The following is a 20,774-nucleotide window of genomic DNA, read 5'->3' on the forward strand; positions in this document are numbered from 1 at the left end:
TCACATCTCCATGAAAGTAGAGATTTTCCCCCATTTTACAGATGAGGAAACCAAGGCCCTGAGAAGTGTAATATAGCAGGTGATTGATGGAAACAGGATGGAATTTCCACAAGACCTTACTGCTTCTTCAAATCCAACCACCCCTTCCTCCCTCTGCCCTGGCATTCTGGTCCTCTAAATGGAGGGAGTGGGGCAGGCAGGGGGCAAGAAGATGATCCTCAAATAACCGGAACAAAATAGGGGCTGAAGGAAGGAGTGGCAATTCCATAAAATACATTTAGTTCAGCTCATCAGTAACTTCCCCTTCTATGCCTTGTCCATTTTCTCTGTCGAAGCTGACCACATTATTTTTGTTATTAAAAGTAGCCCCCCACCCACTCAAGTGAGGTTCGGGGTGAAAAATCACGACATTGAGATATCATCTCTAGCTTGTGTGCCTTTCCTTTCCATTTCGGCAACTTTGATAGTGGAGAATTGTGGGAACGAGTTTGGGGGTAAAGTTCCCCAGTAATCTAGCATGTTCATACTATGAGCCCAGAATGCCATGAGGTCTAAAGCAAGCTTTTACTGGTTGTGCTCAAGTCCATTATGAAATTCCAACCATTTAAAATGAACAACCAGTGTGAGGTAGAAGGAACAGTTTAAACAAGAGAGGCCTAAGTTCCTAGATATTTGTGTGTCCTTCTGAAATTGCCTAGGGAAGCTGGCTAAAATCCAGTCTGTCCACGCTGAACCAGGAAAAACCACTAGCCTTCCATCCACACCCACACCCATTTCCCTTTCTCTGGGTTTCTCTGCCCCCGCATCCCACCCCAGCTGGGTTCATTCCCCACCCTTCCCACCGGGCAACAGTTTCCCAGAGATGAAGATGCCAAGAGCCCGCCTTTCAGGCCAGATGTCCAGTCTGGCTCGACTCACCAGTTTCCCTTGCCGTCCAGGCTCCCCGAGGGGCCCGGTGCGCCCTCTGTGTCCCTAGATGAAAAGAACAAAGAAGTAAGACCGGCCCCACCTCCCGAGCAGACATATCCATTAATTAATTAATTAATGTTGGTATTTGTTAAGCGTTTACTATGTGCCGAGCACTGTTCTAAGCGCTGGGGTAGACATAGGGGAATCAGGTTGTCCCACGTGGGGCTCACAGTCTTAATCCCCATTTTACAGATGAGGGAACTGAGGCACAGAGAAGTTAAGTGACTTGCCCACAGTCACACAGCCGACAAGTGGCAGAGCTGGGATTCGAACTCATGAGCCCTGACTCCAAAGCCCGTGCTCTTTCCACCGAGCCACGCTGCTATCGTGGTTACCCTTTCCCTCTGCCCCAACGGACACCACACTGGAGCCGAGAAGAGTTGAGGCACGAGTGAGGAGATGTGGAGATGGTAAGGTCGCAAGCAACCCAACCCACACCAGATCCATAACCTCTGGGCCTAGAGCCTCTAAGGAATCCATATTCTGACTGGTTCTTGGAGAAGGAGAATGGGCAAGCCATTGACAGAGGAGGTACCTATCTAATGCCACCAGTCACACCCTCAAGAGTTAATCAATCAATCAGTGGTATTTATTGAGCACTTACTACATGAAGAGCACTGTTCTAGGTGTTTGGAAGAGTACAATACAGGGACCTCAGGGTGACCCCATGGCAGGGAATAGAGAGGAACCTTGTTTACCTTTGTACCAGATCCCAAAAACCTGCCCTCACCCTGGGTATGCCCCTGAGAGCTCCTTCTGTTAATAACTATGGCATCTGTGAAGTGCTTAATATGTTTCAAGCACTGTTCTAAGCATTTTGGTAGACACAAGTTAATCAGGTCAGCCATAGTCCTTGTCCGAACATGGGGCTCACAATCTAAATAGAAGGGAGAATAATATTTAATCCCCATTTTGCTGACGAGGAAACTGATGCCCAGAAGTGACTTGCCCAAGGTCACATAGAAGGTAAGTGGCGGAGCTGGGATGGGAACCCAGGTCCCCTGATGCCCAGGTCTGGGCTCTTTCCACTAGGCTGTGCTGCTTCTCTGTTGAAGGGTAAGGAATCACCACCCTAGGTTCAGAGGGGGAATGATTACTGATTTTTGATTTCTCAAGCCCAGTTTCCCAGCAAGACCACTCACCCAAGCCCAAAAGACCCCAGTGAGCACAGGTGACTTACTTTCACCCCTTGCAGTCCTTGAGGTCCCTTCACGCCGGCTGGACAGTTGGTTGGACACTGTAACACAAACACCACTTCTGTGAGAAAATATCTAGGCCACTCACTTTTCCAACAAAGGCCGGCCTGGACCCGGCACTGTCCAAACCCCACAGGTACAGAACGATTGGCTCTCCTCTAATGCGCTCAAGCCCCCGCGAGGCTGAGGTCCTTACCAAGAAATCGGCACTGCCCTCCAACCCCTGGATGGTCCCGGGCCGTCCCTGGAAGAGAAGACCTGATCAGGAGAAAGGAATGAGGGGAAAGGGGTCTTCATGGTTCGGTTTCCACTCCCAGATCATTCGAGGTCTCTAAAAGACACTTGGGACTCAGAGATAGAAGGTGTTTCACTGGGAGGGATCTGACTGAAATATCTGGAAAGTTGCAGATATCTTTAGCCCTCAATTTTCGGCATGTGTAAACAGACCTGCGGGTGTGGGAGGGGGTGGGTCTGAAGAAATACTTCAAGAGGAGCTGGGGGAGCAGTTTTGCTGCCCCTTGCAGCAGAGATGGGGAGGCAGTGACACCATGTGTCCAGAAATGGGTTGCCTGCCAGTCACCATGGCAACCCAACAGGGCCAGCAAGGGAAAGCTGCTCCTCTTCTTGCATATTGGGTGAGCAAAGTCAGGCAAGCGGGGTTCCTGTTTCCTCCACCACCTCTCGGGTCAGTGGTCTCTCCAACTGAGAGAAGCAGAGGAAAATCCTGGTCTTCGGCAAGGCCATGGAGGAAGTGTCAGGGAGAGAGGACTCTGTAGCCTCCAACGAGCTCCCAAAACAAAAAGAGAAAACTCACCGGCTTTCCTGGGGGGCCGGGAGGGCCCGATGGCCCCTCAGGTCCAGTATCCCCCTGAAACCAGAAGCAGTATCCGGTTAAACTCAGTACCCCACAAAGGCTCCCCTCCTTCCCAAGAGGGATCATAAACTCCAGATGATGATAATAATTATGATATTTGTCAAGTGCTGTTCTAAGTGCTGGGGTAGACACCTGGCTAGCTCAGTTGGTAAAATTAGACTCTAAATCTCAGCATCATGAGTTTGTACTCCACGTTGGGAGCAATTCTTTCCAAGCACTTAGTACAGTGCTCTGCACACAGTAAGTGCTCAATAAATACGACTGAATGAAATCTCTGACTCCTAGGCCCGTGATCTTTTCCTTAAGTCACCCTGCTTCTCGTGATGATGATGGTGTTGATGATGCTGGAGCCTACCATCGTGCACGAGAGAGAAACCTCAGCCGGAGGCCTCTCAACACTTGAGAGCTAAAGAGGGACTTCTAGCTTTGGTTCTCGAGTTTATCCCAAATGGGAAAGCCCAAAATAAAACTCTTGCTCCTTGGTTCAGGGAAAGGTTTCTACCAGGAGATTCTCAGTCTCTGGTACCGCCGGACTCACCACCCTGGCTCCACCTTCCAGCTCCTAGATTCTCAACATATAGGGTGGGCCAAAATAGTGCTGGGGCTGTGTATTACTGGAAATGGTCTGAGTCTCTGTTACACCATTATTTTTCCTTTCTCCTCTTCAATCTGAAAATTATTTGTGTCTTGTCCCCAGTTCTACACTATAAGTTTTGAGGGAACATGGAATGCATCTACTGACTTGGCACAGTGCTCTGCAAATGAAAGGCACTCAATAAATTCAGAGTTTATAGAGTGCCTATCCTAAGCAGAGCTCTGCCTTAGAGTTTGGGAATATACATTAGGCATTAAAGTCATAATCCCTGCATTTAAGGGATTTACACTCATTGCTTGGGCTTCAAGGGTGTTTATAATAATGCTTGGAATTGGGGGCCATTTTCCAGGATTCTGGCATATTTCAAAGTCTCTTTGGGGAGCCCAAAGAATTCCCAAATGCCAGGACAAGCTGGAACCTATAGTTCTTATAGGATCTTATTCAGAACCTACAGGACTATTACTATTACTATTACCACTGTTCACCGTGTTCTTCACTGTAAAAGGGAGGTAATTCTTCATTATGTTGCTAGAATCTTGGAGTTGGAAATGCCCTCAAGAAGCCATCTGGTCCATCCCCCTGCCTCCAGTCAGATGAATGTCTAAACCAGCCAGGTCTGCTATGTGTCCTATCCATTAATTCCCTTGAGAGTTTGGAAGTTCTTTCTTAGGACTAACTCAACTTTCTCATGCTTCAATTTAAGTCCATTTCCTCCTTCACTCCTGATCAGAGATAGAGAACATATGCTCAGCATCCTCCTAAATCTCACCTATCTAGGAGTTACTGAGTCACTCCTCAGCCTTTTCTCCTCAGGGAGAAGCAATCCCAACTCCTTTCATGACATGTGAACTGCAAAGTAGCTGGCCCCCATCTGTCCTCTGGGGCTCAACTCTAACCACCTCCCCGCAGGAAACTCCATCCCTGACCCTGCGGTGGAGGGGGAAGGCACCATTTCCTGAAGTTTGAAGGAGACAGGGGAGAAATACAAAAGGCTCTGGCCTGCGATGGAGCAGAGTAGTCATCTTCGACACTCACCTTAGGCCCTGGAATGCCGATCTCTCCAGGAATTCCAACGGGCCCTGGTGGTCCCTTGGGAAGCAGAGATGATGCACATTTAAGACCAAGGTAGATTCCACCTTCTGCTGCCTCCCACCCGTTTCCTCCCTCCCCAAAGCCTCGGCTTTCTGAACTGAAGATTAATCAATTGTAGCCAGTGTCTTCCTTCCTCCAGGAATCTTCATAGTCCTTATATTAATAATAATAATAATAGTATTAGTTAAGCACTTACTATGTGTCAAGCATTCTTCCAAGTGCTGGGAAAGATATAAGTTTATCAGGTTGGATACAGTCCCTGTCCCTCATGGGGCTCACAGTCTAAGAGGGAGGGAGAACAGGTCTTTAATCTCCATTTTCTACAGATGAGGAAACTCTGGCACGAAGAAGTTAAGTGACTCGTCTAAGGCCACACAGCAAGCCGTTGGCAGAGCTGGTATTAGAACCCAGGTCTTCTAACTCTCAAACCCATGTTCTTTCCACTAGGCTGTGCTGCTTCCCTATCCCTGGATCTCATAATCTAAGAGAGAGGAAGAACAGGGGGAACTCATCCACATTTTACAGATGGGAAAATTGAGTATCAGAAAGGTTAAATGATTTGCTCAAGGTATCACAGCAAGGCAGTCGCGGAGCTGGAACTAGGACCCAGGTTGCCTGACTCTTTCCACTAGGCTATGCTGTCTCAGCATTCCTAGATTCCTAGTTTTGAAGCCCCAGTCCACCCACCACTTTTCCCAATCTTCCCAAGGAGAGGCAACCAGGAAGGGAAAAGACTTACAGCAGGTCCTGCGAAGCTGGGGCCCTGAAACGGAAAGGAGACGAAAAGACACTGAAACTCTCCAATCTCAACTCCCAACCAGGGACCCCGGGAGCTACAAAGTCAAATACTCACCGGCAGACCGGGGGGGCCAGGGAGGCCAGGCTGGCCCTGAAAGCGCAAAGTCAGAGAGTCAGTGATTGGCTGCAGGACCACTGGAAAATACCATGGGCTCAAAAGTCATCAAGGGTCATTTAAATGTTGCTTTGCATCAGATTTGATATTAATCATTTAAATGTCAAGTGCACAAGAATCAGGTCTGCAAAGATTTTTTTCTTTCTAATCCCCCCTCAGACTTTGCTCTTCCCCACTTGGTGCCCCAGCTATTCTTTTCCCAGTGCTCCAATGCTTCAGCCCCTGCTTCCCACCCTCAGTGCCCAGTACTCCAGCCTCTGCTCTTCTCCCTCAGTGCCCTAGTGCTCCAGCTCCTCTCCCTAAGTGTCCCAGTGCTCCAGCCTGTCCCAGTGCTCCAGCCCATTCTTCTCCCTCATGGCCCCAGTGCTCCAGACCCTACTCATCTCCCTCAGTGTCCCAGTGCTCCAGACTCTACTCCTCTCCCTCAGTGTACCAAGTGCTCTATCCCCTACTGGGTTGGGTTCGGAGACAGAGCCTGGAAGCTGGGTCATGGGTCAGTTTCTCCCAGGCACCACCTGTTAGTGGTCTCTTAAAAAAAAAAAAAAAAAGTCCTTTTTTCCACTGGCCCAAATTCCTCTCTCCTCCCTCCCTGGGGCAACCTTCCCCTGATTATCCATGTCCCCAGCTCTGGGCAGAGAAGGGAATATCAAAGGACCAGTCCCTCCCACTTACCTTGACCCCTGGGACTCCAAAAGGCCCTGGCTCTCCCTTGGGTCCAGTTAATCCCTGGAGGAAAAAAAAATTGTGGAATTTTTTAAGCGCTTTCTATATTCCAAGCACTGTACTTAGCACTGGGGTAGATACATGATAATCAGGTCCCACTTGGGACTAAGTAGGAGGGAGAACAGGTATTGAATCTCTCTTCTGCACTTGTGGGAATTGAGGCCCAGAGAAGGCAAGTGGTGGAGCCAGGAAAAGAAATCAGGGCCTCTGACTCTCAGCCCAAGCTCTTTTCACTAGACACGCTGCTTCTCAGAAAGATGGAAAACACAGTTACCCTTCAACCCACCACTCTAGAGGAGCCATAGCCTACTACCGTAATTGTCCACTTATTACATGCAGTCTGAGAAGCCTGGGGTGACCCCCTAAGACACTCACCTAGAGACCATATCTGAGTGGTCTTTTTAAAGAACATAGCCTTGAAATGAAGCAGTATGGCCTAGAGTATTGGCAGAGCTGGGATTAGAACCCAGGTCTTCTGACTCCAAGTCCTGGGCTCTTATCCCAACTCTGCCAATTGCTTCCTGTGTGACCTTGAGCAAGTCGCTAAACTTCTCTCTGCTTCAGTTGTACTGTACTCTCCCAAATGCTTAGCCCAATAGACTGAACATAGTAAGCACTCAGTAAATGCCAGTTACTCATTCATTCATTCTTTCGGTTCTCTTCTCCCTCCTGCTTAGACTGACAGCCCCATGAGGGACAGGGACAGTGTAATTAACTTGGTCCTACCCCAGTGCTTAGAATGATGTTTGACACATAGTAAGCATTTAAGAAATACCATAGAAAAAAATGACAACCACCTCTAAAGAACTTGGCCCTGCCACCTCTTGCTTTTTTCTTGACCTCTAAAGAGTGAATCCCAGTTGCAGTCTCCTCATGGAGAGAACCTGGGCTCTCTTGCTCTCCACTTTGGCTGCTTCCTTCCCCCAGCTTGCCTAGCTCCAGCTGTAATTTGCCACCAATAACCTTTACACACCCATTCAATCGTATTTTTTGAGTGCTTACTGTGTGCAGGGGACTGTATTACGTGCTTGGGAGAGTACAATACAACAACAGACACATTCCCTGATGACAATGAGCTTACAGTCTAGAGGGGGAGACAGACAATATAAATACATTTATTATGGATATGTACACCAACGTCGTGGGGCTGCACTTCGGGGTTCCTAAGCTAGGTGGTCCTCCTGGCCATGGTGGTTCTTCACCCCAAATCCCTCACCAGCTCATCTGCAGCCAGACAAAACCAGGAGAAACTGGAGATATCCCCAAGAAGAATCCTGGTCCCAGATTGTGGGAATGCAGTTCCTCTTCCTCCTCCTTCCCTCCCATGCATCTTCTCCCACCTCTAGAAGTGCTCCAGTAGAGAAGGTCTCTGTCCTGAGACCCAGCTTCTAGTAAAAGTATTAATAGTATTCATTCATTCAGTAATATTTATTGAGCGCTTACTATGTGCAGAGCACCGTACTAAGCGCTTGGAATGTACAATTCAGCAACAGATAGAGACAATCTCTGCCCAATAACAGGCTAGTAGACTTATCTCCTTCTGGGCAGGAAACATGCCTACCAACTCTGTTATACTTTGTACAGTGCTTTGCATACAGTAAGTGCTCAATAAATATGATTGATTGATAAATAATGGTATTTATCGAGCACCCACCGGGTGCAACGCACAGTCACCTTAAATATGTCACTCAACCTCTCTTTACCTCAGTTTTCTCATCTGTAAAATAGGAATGACACCCTTAGCACAGAGGCCCAGAGAAGTGAAATGACTTACCCAAAGTCACACAGCAGAGCAGTAGCAGAGCTGGGATCTTCCCTCCCCTCTTTGTATACACTTGGCTGTGTACTCCATAATAATAATATGATAATAATTGTGGTATTTGGGAAGCTCTTACTAGGTGCCAAGTATTAAGTGCTGGGGTAGATTGAAGATAATTAGGTCCATCAGAGTGTTCACATTCTAAGTAGGAGAGAGCCCAGGTAGTGACTCCCCATTTTGCAGATGAGGGAACTGAGAAGTTAAGTGACTTCCTCAAAGTCACACAGCAAGCAAGTGGCAGAGCAAAGATTAAAACACAGATCTTCTGACTTCCAGGGCCATGTTCTTTCCACTAGGCCAGACTGCTTAAATGGCCTATTGGAAAGGCTAGATACCAGGAAGAATTCAAGGTTAGGGGATGATGAAACAGGTTATCTAGAAAAATTAGGCAATCTCCTTCTCTGGAGATTTCTTCTCTGGACCTCTTACCTTATCTGTAAAATGAAGATTGAGACTGCTAGCTCCATGTGGGACAGGGACCACTTAACCCGATTTGTTTGTATTCACCCCAGTGTTTAATACAGTGTCTGGCACATAGTGCTTAATAAATACCATCTTCAAAGCACTCATACACCTTCGTTCCCCCTCCCTCTCATCTCCACCGTTGTACTACAACCCAGCCCACACACTTTGCTTGTTTTGATGTCTGTCTCCCCACTTCTAGACCGTGAGCCCCTTGTGGGCAGGGATTGTCTCTATTTGTTGCTGAATTGAACTTTTCAAGCGCTTAGCACAGTGCTCTGCACACAGTAAGCGCTCAATAAATATGACTGAATGAATAAATGAATGATAGGGGTATTAAAGGCTGAAAGGAAGCAGCATAGTCCAGTGGACTGAGCACAGGCCTGGTAGTCAGGAGCGTTTGGGTTCTAATCCCGGTTTTACCATGTATCAGCTGCGTGACACCGGGCAAGTCACATTATTTTTCTATGACTCAGTTCCCTCCTCTGCAAAATGTGAGCCCTAACAGGAACTGTGTCCAACATGATTAGCTTAAATCTACTCCAGCATTTAGAAAAGTGTTAGACACATAACAAGTGCTTAAATACCATCATCATTATTAGTATTACCAGACACTCCTCCCCTCCCACCTTCCCTTCAGGCCAAAAACTGCCACTGCCAACCTCGACTTCCACCCACACACTTTCTCAGAACTCAGGCTCCAGTCCCTCTCTCCCATCCAGCCCCGGCCCACAGAGAAAGCCCATCGGCTGGTACTCACATCAATCCCGGGCTTCCCCGCTGCTCCGTCTGGTCCCGGTTTCCCCGGCTCACCTTTCGTCCCCTGGAAAACAGGTGATGGGGGTGTCGGGGTGGGGGGTGTTTAGGGCTTGGAGAGGGAAGACATCTGGAAATCGAGGGCCAGATGTTGAGGGGAAGGGGTGCACTCACCGGGGAGCCCGCTTTTCCTGGAGGGCCCTTGTCACCCTAGAAAAGATGAAGAGATTGGTATGCATCAGCAGAGGTTGAGCTGTACACATGCAGGACGCCTAAGATCAAAGGAGGCAAACTGCAAAAGAATCAGGAAAATCCCCAGCGATTAAGTCTTGAGAGACTCCCCCGCTTTACACCTCGGCAGAGATGGAAAGAGCTCCCTCAGGCCCTTAGGGGATCTCCAGAGCATCTCCTGAAACCCCACAACTGGAGGCAGCATGCCCTAACAGAGAGAGCTTAGCCCTGTGAGTCAGAGGACCTGGGTTCTAATCCCCGCTCTGCCATTTTGTCTGTTGTGTGACCTTGGGCAAATCACCTATCTGTGCCTCAGTGTCCTCATCTATAAAATAGGGACTCAATACGTTTTCTCCCTCCGACTCAGAGTGTAGGACAGGGACTGTGTTCAACCTGATTAACTTGTATCTACCCCAGTGCTTAGAACAGTACTTGACATGTAGGAAAGCATTTAACAAAATACCATAATAATAATCTGGCCTGTCTCTCCTCTTTCCACCCTTCCACAGACACTGAATAGCCCTCTGTCCTCCACTCAGACTTTAGCCTCAGCTCCCGGATTCAAGGATCTCAGCCAACCGCAGGGTTTTTAACCCTTAAAATGCAGGACAACTTCAAACTCATTCCTTTGAGCTGTAATCACCAAGTGCTTAGTACAGTGCTCTGCACCCAGTAAGCACTCAATAAATACCATTGATTGATCTATAAAGTATTACCTTTTAAATTGGTGGAAGGGGAAATGGGATCACAGAATATACCCTTGGTCACCAATACAGCAGGTTAGAGGCCGCTGCACTCGGGACTCCTCCGAGAAGCTGCATGGCCTAGGGGAAAGAGTCCTGACCTGGGAGTCAGAGTCAGAAGATCTGGGTTCCAATCTCTGCTCTGCTACCTGCCTGCTGTAGGGCCTTAGGCAAGTCGCTTGATTTTTTTTTTGTGCTTCAGTCTCCTCAACTGGAAAAATGGAGATAATAATAATAATGATGATGTTGGTATTTGTTAAGCACTTACTATGTGCAGAGCACTGTTCTAAGTGCTGGGGTAGATATAGGGTAATCAGGTTGTCCCACGTGAGGCTCACAGTCTTCATCCCCATTTTACAGATGAGGTAACTGAGGCACAGAGAAGTTAAGTGACTTGCCCATAGTCAGCTGACAAGTGGCAGAGGCGGCATTCGAACCCCTGACCTCTGACTCCCAAGCCCGGGCTCTTTCCCCTGAACCATGCTGCTTCTCCCTTCCCATTAGACTGTGGGCCAGGGGTTCTGTCTGATCTTTGCTGAGAACTGAACAAGCACCACCATTATTATTAGAAGTGGGGTCTCTCCGGAAGAAGGCCCAGGCGAAACCAGAGGGGGGAGGGTCAATGATGTGGTTGGCCAGGGGCGCCGGGAGGGTGAATTTACAGGGCCTCTACTGTGGGTTAGTGCACACCGAATAACAGCTCCTTGTTGAGAAGTGTAAGTGTGTGTTTTGCAGCTAAAACTGGATCATCAAGCATGGGGGTCAGAAACCCGATCTCCGTAGCCTCAGCCCAGACTTTGGGCTGTTGGCTGGTGCCCTCTGCCGCCTGGAATAGGGACCCGGGGTCCTGCTCCCCCTCTCCCGGGCTCCTGCTCCCCCTCTCCTGGGCTCGGACAATGTCCCTCTTTATTCTCCAGCTTCCCCCTCCCTCTCCCCGCCTTGCATACTCACGTCAATGCCGTCGGATCCGGGCACTCCTGGCGGGCCCGGGGGACCGGGTGGGCCTGGTTCGCCTGGCGGGCCCCTCTGCAAAGACAAGCAACGGATGTCAGTGGGGCTGAGAACCGGAGAAAACCTCGACCTGGTCCAGCCCTCGGCCTGAACAGCCCTACGTCTGGCCTAGCGGGGATCTGGGGTGGGTTGGCCAGCTCTAACTGGAGAGAGGCACAGCCTGTGCCTGCTCCCCTCGGTCTTGTGCTCCCTGGGGGACTCTATCAGGAGAAAGACACAGCCTGCACACACTCCCCTCGGGCTTTAACTCTCTGGGCTACTTTATCAGGAGAGAGGCACAGCCTTTGCCCATTCCCCTCCGGCTTTACCTCCCGGGGCAGCTCTATCTGGAGAAAAGCACAGGTGGTGCCCAATCCCCTCAGCTTTTAACTCCCTGGGGACCTCTATCAGGAGAGAGGCACAACCTGGGCCCACTCCCCTCAGTCTTTAGCTCCCTGGGTGGCTCTATCAAGAGTACAGCCTGTTCCTGCTCCCCTCAACCTTTAGCTCTCTGGGGGACCAGAATGGGAGACATACAGTCATTTCCCTCCCCCATCCCCTAGGGTTCTCCACTCCCCTTCCTGCCCCTTTTTAAAGAGGTAATAGGCTTTACAGATGTTCAAAGAGGTGACTCGAAGCTATAGATGATAATAAATAGCAGACAGGCCCATGTCCTCATCCTCTCTACCTCTCATCTCCCCCAGCCCCTTGCCAACTTCCAGGAGAAAAATGAAAACCGGGGATAAATCCCAGCAAGAATCGCTATTTGGGAAGGGCAAATAGGGGGACGTCCATGGTTGGGGTGTCCTTACAATATAGATTCTGGCTCCAATTCCCAGCTTCTTGCTTGGGCCCCTTCCCCTTTACCTCCAGCTTCCCCGCTCAGGACTTTGCCTCCTTTACTCCCCACTCACTACCCGTCACTATACTGCTGTAGCATCAGCACGCTCCTCAGCTCGGCCTCCAGGGAAATCTGGGCAGGCTCCACTCCCTCTAGAGGGAGAAGCAGCTTGGCATAGTGGATGCTCCCTCAGACTCCTGGATCAAGGGATCTCAAAAGCCTAGATGTAGCTCAATGCCAGCTGGGTGACAAGACTCCTGGGTTTTATATGTACCTGGAGAAATCACTTCTCTAGTCTCTAGTTTCCCAGGCAGCAGATCCATCTCCTACTACTATTATAGAGTGGTGTCCTTCTCCTGGGTCAGTCAAACTTTGCTTCAGTTAGTGGAATAATGTATAGAGCACAGGCCTGGGAGTCAGAAAGTCATGGGTTCTAATCCCAGCTCTGCCACTTGGCTATGTGACCTTGGGCAACTCACTTTACTTCTCTATGCCTCAGTTACTTCGTCTGCAAAATGGGGATTGAGACTATGAGCCCCTCAGGAACTCCATCAATTTGCTTATATGCTCCCCCCACGCTTAGTATGTGCCTGGCACATAGAAAGTGCTTAACAAATACCATTATTATTATTATTAGAGGCTCCCCAACACCCCGCTGTTGTGAAACAGAGGTTTCAGGGGCAACCAGTCCCATGCATGTGCATAAACACACACCTATTCACACAAACACACTTTTTGTGCTTGAAGGTGATGCTGTTCTAACTTTAATGGTCTGTGAAAGCAGGCAGCACCTTCCAGACTGATCCCTCATGAGGTTGGGGGGACTCAATGAATCAGTGGTATTTATTGAGTGCTTACTGTGTGCAGGGCACTATCCTAAGCACTTGGGAGAGAACAATACAACAGAGTTGGTAGACATGTTTCCTGCCAACAAGGAGCTTGCAGTCTAGAGGGGGAGATACAGATTAATATAAATTACAGATATGTTCTCAGGAAAATACAATAACTTTCAGTGTCTGTGAGTATACGCATGTACTTTATTCTACATCCCATTACCTATTATAGATCCTTTAGATTACACACTCCTTGAAGGAAGGAAATAAAAAGCAAGTACCTAAGTGCTTGCTATGTGCCAAGCACTTAACTAAACACAGGGATAGATACAAGATAATCAGGTTGGACACAGCCCCTGGCCCACATGGGGCTCACAGTCTCATGGGTCTTCCACTTCTTTTGTACCCTCTCAGATGCTTAGTGCAGTAACCTGCACACAGTGGGTGTTCAATAAATACTACTGATTGATAGCATTTATCGAGCCCTGTAGCATTTATATAAATCTTTACACTCTATCTAATTTACTTTAATATCTGTTTCCTCCTATAAGCTCCCTGTGAGCAGCGATCACGTCTACCAACTATGTTGTATTGTACTTTCCCAAGCACTTAGAACCGTGTTTTATGCACAAAATAATTGATTATCAAAATGCATCAAAATCTTTCTACTCTTTTGGTCCCAACCCCAGCTCTTCTCCCCACAATATCCCCGGCCCCTGAACCCCTCTTTCCTATGACCAAACACCCCTCTCCCCTCCCAGCCTTTATTGTGTCAAGATGGGTTTGTCTAACCTGGAGATCTCAGCTTCACCTGAGTGATCTCAGCTTGGACACCATTGGTAAAAACCAGACCACCACCACCTCCACTACCGCCCGGGGCACAATATCCTTGTAGTCTTTCTTCTTCTTGTCCCAAATTAGGAGGAAAAGGCTGGGAGACTTTGCTTGGTGATTTAAGAGTGAAAAAGGCAATGTCAGAAACCTATGGCAGCTTCTAAATAACCACCCTGTCTCCCTGCAGGAGGGAGAGAGATTTTCAGAGAGCCACGATGAATGAGGGCTATTGTCCTTTCTCAACCCTGACCAAATGCCGTTTCATCTCAGGACTGACTGCTCCCCTTTAATTCCACAGTCCTCTCCTTCGGAGGTAAACCCTTGGGGGCTCCACGTGGACCCTCTCAGGGAGTCCCTGAGAGAAAAAAAGAACCACTGGCCAGAGGTGCCAAAAGGATCTGCCCATCTTGGCACATCTGAAAGGCATCGGTCTCCTGCAGCAAGAAGGAGCAGAGTTATCAGTCTTGTCAAAAGTGGCATTCCAAGTGAGCCCCATGTGGGACATTGACTGGGTCCAACCTGATTACTTTGTGCCCGCCCTAGTGCTTAGCTGAGTGCATGGCACATAATAAGCGCTTAAAAAATACCACACACACACACAAAAAGAAAACCCATCTCTATCCTGACAGGTGAGAGGTTCCCAACTTTCCCTATCCAATGGAAGAGCAAGGGACCCCAGCCCTTTTCCCATTCCCTGCAGCACCTCGGTCTGGCTTCCGAGTGTAAGAGAATTCCACAACATTCCCACCTCTGCCCTCTCCTTCCAGAGAAGGGAATCGGGACATTCAGATGGAGCAGGAAAGGGGGAAAAGGGAGGGGGAGCAATCCCGAAGGAGTGAACGTTAGACTGAATAATCAGAACGCTTAAATCTGAGCTCCAGAATTGCAATCAGATGAACTCAGATTTTGAAAAAGGAAAATCAAGACCTGGGGAGGTTATTTAAGGCACTAGGAGTTTTTCAAGGGGGAGAAAAAGAGGAACTAAATGTTGGAAACTGAGTTCACCTAGTCTCGGAGAGAAGAGAGTCCCTCAATTCCTTAGCTGCTTGGCTACAATTAAGGTAGAGTAACGCATTTCAATTATTCTCCAGATTTTCCAGGGCAAAACCCAACATCCAATCGGGCCCGTCTGGAGCAAAGGGAATAGCAGGGAGGGAGGGATAGCCAAGTCTGGAAACTAGTTCCCTCTAAGTCCACTGCAAAAGTATCAAAGAATGAAAGGGGGAAAAGAACTTACTATTTGAGCCATGGAAAGGCAGAGAGCCTGCAGGAGGAGGAAAAGTTTGAGGTGTCTCTCGTTCCCAGCCATGGTGGAAGTTTCAGGCTAGCTCAGGACCCACGCTACTCCTCCTGCTCTCAACGTGTCAGCCGGTGGCAGGTACGGCTCCAGCAAGCAAGCCCCCAGCCCAATGATTTGGAAGCCCCCTGCACACAAGGCCGGCCCAGAGCTTATGAATATGTAGCAGGAGCCCTGCCACCAGGCTTGCAGATTGGCTGGTGCGGGGTTTTCGTGTCACCTGAGAGGCCAGGAGGAGAAAGCTCCCTCTTGGCTTATCCTTGGTCATTCACTCCAGTAAGCTGGCTGGGCTCACAGTGGGAGGACAAAAAGCTGCAAACCCAAAAGCGATTGGGAGAGGAAAAAAAAAAGGATCAGAAAATCCATATTTTTCCTCCCACTAACCTCCCAGTCAGGAGTGCAGGACAGCAAAGGAAAAAAGACTCAACCTCAACCCTGGAAATTCTCCCCACCCCCAAAGAACTTATGTACGTATCTTTAAATTTATATATAAAAATTAATTATTATATTATAAAGCACATCCATATTAATGTCTGGCTCCCTTTCTAGATGGTAAGCTTTTAATGGGCGTGGAGCCTGTCTGCTAATTCTGTTGTATTGAACTCTCCCAAGTGCTTAGTACAGTGCTCTGCACCTAGTAAGCACTCAATAAATACCATTAATTGATTGGTTGGAGAATGAGATATGTGAGGAAAAGTGAGACGAATGGCAATTTCAGCAAGAGACTTTGAGGCTTAGAAGGGTTTGTATTTACAAGAAATGGCACCTCCGTCTGAGGGTCGACTTAGTTGACCTGGGAGAAAACTGTTCACACCAGCAGGAAAGACATCTGGAAGAACTTCCTGACCATTAAAAACCACTGAGCACTGCAACAAGTAATTAGGACCAATTGTAGAATCTCTATCTCCGTAGATCTTTAGGAGTAGAAAGCTCCATTATGCCTCTAGACTTTAAGCCCCTTGATGGGCAGGAAATGTGTCTACCAACTCTGTTAAACTGTACTCTCCCAAGCGTTCAGTTCAGTGACCTGCAGAAAGTAAGCGCTCAACAAATTTGATTAATTGATTGAAAGAAAGGGGAATAAACTAAATAATAACTGTAGTATTTGTTAAGTCGTAGTTATGTGTCAAGTAGGGGGCAGCCAGTGTTATGATGGGCAACCCAGGACCGAATACGGGTTTAGGAGTCAGAGGACATGGGTTCTAATTCCAGATCCACCACTTGTCTGCTGTGCAAGCCACTTAACTTCTCTGTGCCTCAGTTACCTCATCTGTAAAATGGGGGTTAAGACTGGGAGCCTGAGTTGGGACAACCTGATTACCTTGTATCTACCCCAAAACTTAGAACAGCGCTTGGCACATAGTAGTAAATACCATTATTAAAACCAGTGGATCCAGAGGGGATATAAACTCTGCTCCTTAGCCAGCCACCTTCAGGGTCACATGGTCACTAAACTGAAGAAATCTGAGCTGGGGCAGACCCTGGCTATTGGTCAGACAACTTCTTCTAGAGTTGCCTCCATGGCCAGAAGTAGATAAGTCTCCAAAACCCACCTCTCCCAGAAAGATGCTTCAATCATCATCAGTATTATTGAGCACTTAAGGTATACAGAGCCATGTATTAAGCACTTGGGATTCAGCAGAAAGCCGGTGGGTGGTCCCAGATTGGGTCTTTTTTTAATTTCAACCTAATCGCCCCTACCCCTGACTCCCATGTGGTGTCTGGGGCTGTGCCAAGGTAATTCAGGTGTCACATGGGGCCCAAAATGGTGGGCCGGGGGCAGCCAGGCTGGATTTAGTTCTCCTTCCCAAGAATCAGCACACTCTACTAAAAGAACATGGGACTGGGAGTCAGGAGGCCTGGGTTCTAGTCCCAGTTCTGTCCCAGGTCTTGTGTGTGACCCTGGGCAAATCACACCTCTGAGCCTCAATTTTTTCCTCTGTAAAATGAGGATAATAGCAGCCTCCTCTTCCTACCTCAAAGGGATGTTGCGAGAACAAAATGAGATACCTGATGTAAAAGTGCTTTGGGAAAATAAAAGCCTTATGCAAAGAGTAATGTAATCTTAATATGATTCCCCCAGGGCTGTTTTGAGGTGGAAGCTCAGCATGGAGTCTGGGGCATTGCTGGGCACAAGTTGTGCCAGGGGCAGGTAAGTGGCAGCATCTGCTGGATGTGGGGTCTGGACTTAGGTTGGGCCCTACCATTAGTCCTGGGGTTCGGCCTAGACAGGCTCAGGTTTGGGCTTGGGCTGGCCTCAGTCGGTCCTATTTATTGAGCGCTTACTGTGTGCAGAGGAGTGTACTAAGTACTTACTAGGGTACAACAATAAACAGACACTTCCTCACCACAGTGAGCTTACAGTCTAGTAAGAGGGAAAGACACTAATATAAATAAATTATGACAGAACTCTTCCCATTCTCCAGGGAAGAGAATGGGAGCTGCAGAGCACAATCTGAAACTGAGCCCAAGAAAGGATCTGAGATGGGGGTGGGATGGGATTTGAGGTTTGAGTTTCTCTGGACCTTGGTGGTAAGGGGTCAATGTGGCCTGTGTGATGAGTCAGAATCAATAAATGGTTTTTAATGAGCACTTACTATGTACAGAGCACTGTACTAAGCACTTGGGAAAATACAGCACAGCAGAGTTAGTAGACACATTCCCTGCCCTCAAGGAGCTCACAGTCTGGATGGGGATCTTACAGTCTGAGGGATAACTGCATAGATGGCAACTCCAAGGGGGTGATCAATCGTTCAATGAATCAATAGTATCTGTTGCGCACCGACTGAGTGCAGAGCATTGCACTAAATGCTTAGGAGGGTACAAAAGAGATAGGAAACCTGACTACCACCCTCAAAGAGCTTAGTCTCCTCTGCACAGAGCATGTTCCTAAACCCTTAGGAGAGTATAATAGAGTTAGGAGACAAGTTATCCACGCTCAAGACGCTGACGGTTCAGCGGGGACTGTTGTTCCCTTGGGGTTTCTAGATGTGGGGACAAAGTCAGTGTTTTCATCCTCACCATTGTTGGGGCTGGACTCCCTATCTCAACCATCCTGCATCTCCAGCAAGTAGGAAGAGTTTCCAAACAGGGATGAAAAGACCCCAAGTCATGTCTTTCCTGACTTGTTAGCTGTGTGAGCCTGACTGTCCCATCTCTCTGCTTCCGCCCACAAACTAAAAAATTGGCACTTGCTGGTTACTGAACTGGGAGGGTCTGCTGTGAGATGGGACAGACATCACCATGTCTGATCTCTCATGACAACTGGGAGGAAGAGGGGAGTGCTCAGGGATCTGCCCTCTCCCCCCCACCCCTTCACTCTGATTCCTTCTCTCCTCAGCAAGATGGCAGCCAGTCGGGAAAAGCCTTGTTGGGTCTCGTGGAAGCAAGTCCCACATAATATCACCAAGCCTCTGCTGATTCCAACTCCACCACCTCACAGCAGTGGAGCTGGGGACCCATCAGAGGGTAGGAACCTCCACTGAGGGTTGTAGTGCTGTGGCCAGGACCCCCATTTTCATCACCTTTGGTCTAGCTGGGGTACTGTGGTCTTCGGCAAAGCCTTCAAACTGAGCCCTGGAATCTTAGATGATCGGTGGTTTGACTTCAAGTCAGGTCATCAGATTCATTCCTCTGGCCTTGGGTAGACCCAAACATATATCACTCAAGTCATGTTTTCAGGAGGCTATTAATTGGGCAGCCCAAATCATTTCCTTCTTCCATAAAACCAGGGCAACTTGCCTTCAGAGGCTGCTGAATCATCAGTAACAGGGAACTGGGCATAAGTTCTGAATGGGTCTGGCCTTTAAAATCAATATCTCTGGAATGAGAGCACATTTAGAATCACTTTGACCCTTGTGGCTTGGGAACTGTGAACTGAATTCTTGGGTCCCATTACTTGGCTAGAAAGGGCTTCTGGATTCTTAGAAATGGGGAAGATTCCAAGGCCTAGGGAAACCAGCCTCTGAAGGCCTCAAGATGGATGACTAAGGAATGAGGAAACCCAGCAGGTCTCATGATCAAACCTCATTTCTTAATTGAATTTGTTAAGTGCTTTCTATGTGCCAGGAACAGTACTAAGCGCTGGGGTAGACACAAGCTAATCAAGTTAGACACAGTTCATGTCCCACCCGGGGCTCACAGTCTTAATCCCCATTTTACAGATGAGGTAACTGAGAAACAGAGAAGGGAAGTAACTTGCCCAAGGTCACGCAGCAGGCAACTGGCAGAGCCGGGAGGCAGGTCCTTCTGACTCCCAGGCCCGTGCTCTAACCACTAGCCCACACTGCTTGGAGTAATCTGAACCTGAGTCTTTGCAGGGGGAGAGAGAGAGATGAGGTGTTGAGAATATATTCTACCCAAGAGGGAGCTGGGGTCAAACAACGGAGATGCTATCAGCTGAGTGAAGCTCTGTATGGTCTTCAGTGCTGGACTCCCCCGCTAGATTGTAAACTCCTTGAGGACAGAGACCTGCTGTACTCTCTCAAATACCTACCACACTGCTCTGCATACAGTAGGCACGCTACAGATATCGAGTACAGCCCCACAGCACTTGTGTACATATTCATGATTTATTTTAATGCCTGTCTCCTCCTCTAGACTGTAAAGACCTTAAGGAGAGGGAACATTTCTACCAACTCTCTTACACTGTGCTCTCCCAAACCCTTAATTCGGTGCTTTACACAGAGCAAGCATTCAGTAAATATGATTGCTTGATACTGATGGATTGGAAGTAAGCTCTGTAGACTGTAGGCTATGTGGGTAAGGATATCTACTAATCTGTTGTATAACACTTCCCCAAGAGTTCAATACAGTGCTCTGCACACGGTAAATGTTCAGTAAATACCATTGATGGAGTAAAGAAACCCTGAAGTTTCAGAGAACACTAAGCTACAAAGCTGAAAAAGAAACCCCAATTAGACAAAAAAAGAAAAGCGAGAAAAAGAAAAGCGTTGGGTAGAGGAACAGAGAAAACAAAAGATAAGGAACAAGAGACAGAGAGAAATGGAAAGAGGAACAGGGATTTAGACAAAAGACACAAAGAGAAATTCAGAAACACTGAGAGGTAGAAGGAGGGAGGGAGAGACAGACAGGCAGGGAGTCAGAACTGATCTAGTGGACAGATCCCTGGGACTGGGAGTCAAGAGACTTGGGTTCTAATCGCAGCTCTGCCACTGGCCAGTTGTGTGACCATCGGCAGATTACTTAATCTCTCTGTGCCCTTCAGTTTCCTTAACTGTAAAACAGCAATAAAATACTTGCCCCTCCCTATTAGTACAGTGCCCGGCACATAGTCAGCGCTTAACAAATGCCATAATTACTATTATTAGATTGTGAGCCTGTTATGAGTCAGTGGCTATTGTTTTTGCCTGTCTCCCCGATTAGACTGTAAACCCGTCAGTGGGCAGGGATTGTCTCTATCTGTTGCCCAATTGTCCATTCCAAGCGCTTAGTACAGTGCTCTGCACATAGTAAGCGCTCAATAAATACTATTGAATGAATGAATGAGTCCCAGCTGGTTATTTCGTAAGTATTCTAGTGCTTAGCTTAGTGCCGGGTACATAGTAGCTGCTTAATAAACACCCTAATTATTAGAAAGAAACAGA

General features: G+C 48.1%; 1 protein-coding gene across 1 annotated transcript in view; it reads right to left on the reverse strand.

The window, feature by feature from the left end:
- The window catches only part of COL9A2 (collagen type IX alpha 2 chain), a 29,785-nt gene extending 14,605 nt beyond the window's left edge, over nt 1-15,180 (reverse strand). Inside the window, exons 1-15 of the mRNA XM_039914269.1 lie at nt 15,109-15,180; nt 14,245-14,305; nt 13,849-13,981; nt 11,865-11,874; nt 11,325-11,492; nt 9,574-9,609; nt 9,404-9,466; nt 6,312-6,365; nt 5,580-5,615; nt 5,466-5,489; nt 4,670-4,723; nt 2,980-3,033; nt 2,362-2,409; nt 2,150-2,206; nt 919-972 (exon numbers count right to left, since the gene is read on the reverse strand). Of these exons, the coding sequence (XP_039770203.1) occupies nt 919-972; nt 2,150-2,206; nt 2,362-2,409; nt 2,980-3,033; nt 4,670-4,723; nt 5,466-5,489; nt 5,580-5,615; nt 6,312-6,365; nt 9,404-9,466; nt 9,574-9,609; nt 11,325-11,492; nt 11,865-11,874; nt 13,849-13,981; nt 14,245-14,305; nt 15,109-15,180 (924 nt within the window). The remainder of the gene's footprint in view (nt 1-918; nt 973-2,149; nt 2,207-2,361; nt 2,410-2,979; nt 3,034-4,669; nt 4,724-5,465; nt 5,490-5,579; nt 5,616-6,311; nt 6,366-9,403; nt 9,467-9,573; nt 9,610-11,324; nt 11,493-11,864; nt 11,875-13,848; nt 13,982-14,244; nt 14,306-15,108) is intronic.
- Nucleotides 15,181-20,774: the final 5,594 nt, after the last annotated feature.

This window comes from Ornithorhynchus anatinus, chromosome 16 (genome assembly GCF_004115215.2).
Source record: "Ornithorhynchus anatinus isolate Pmale09 chromosome 16, mOrnAna1.pri.v4, whole genome shotgun sequence".
Lineage (NCBI taxonomy): Eukaryota > Metazoa > Chordata > Mammalia > Monotremata > Ornithorhynchidae > Ornithorhynchus > Ornithorhynchus anatinus.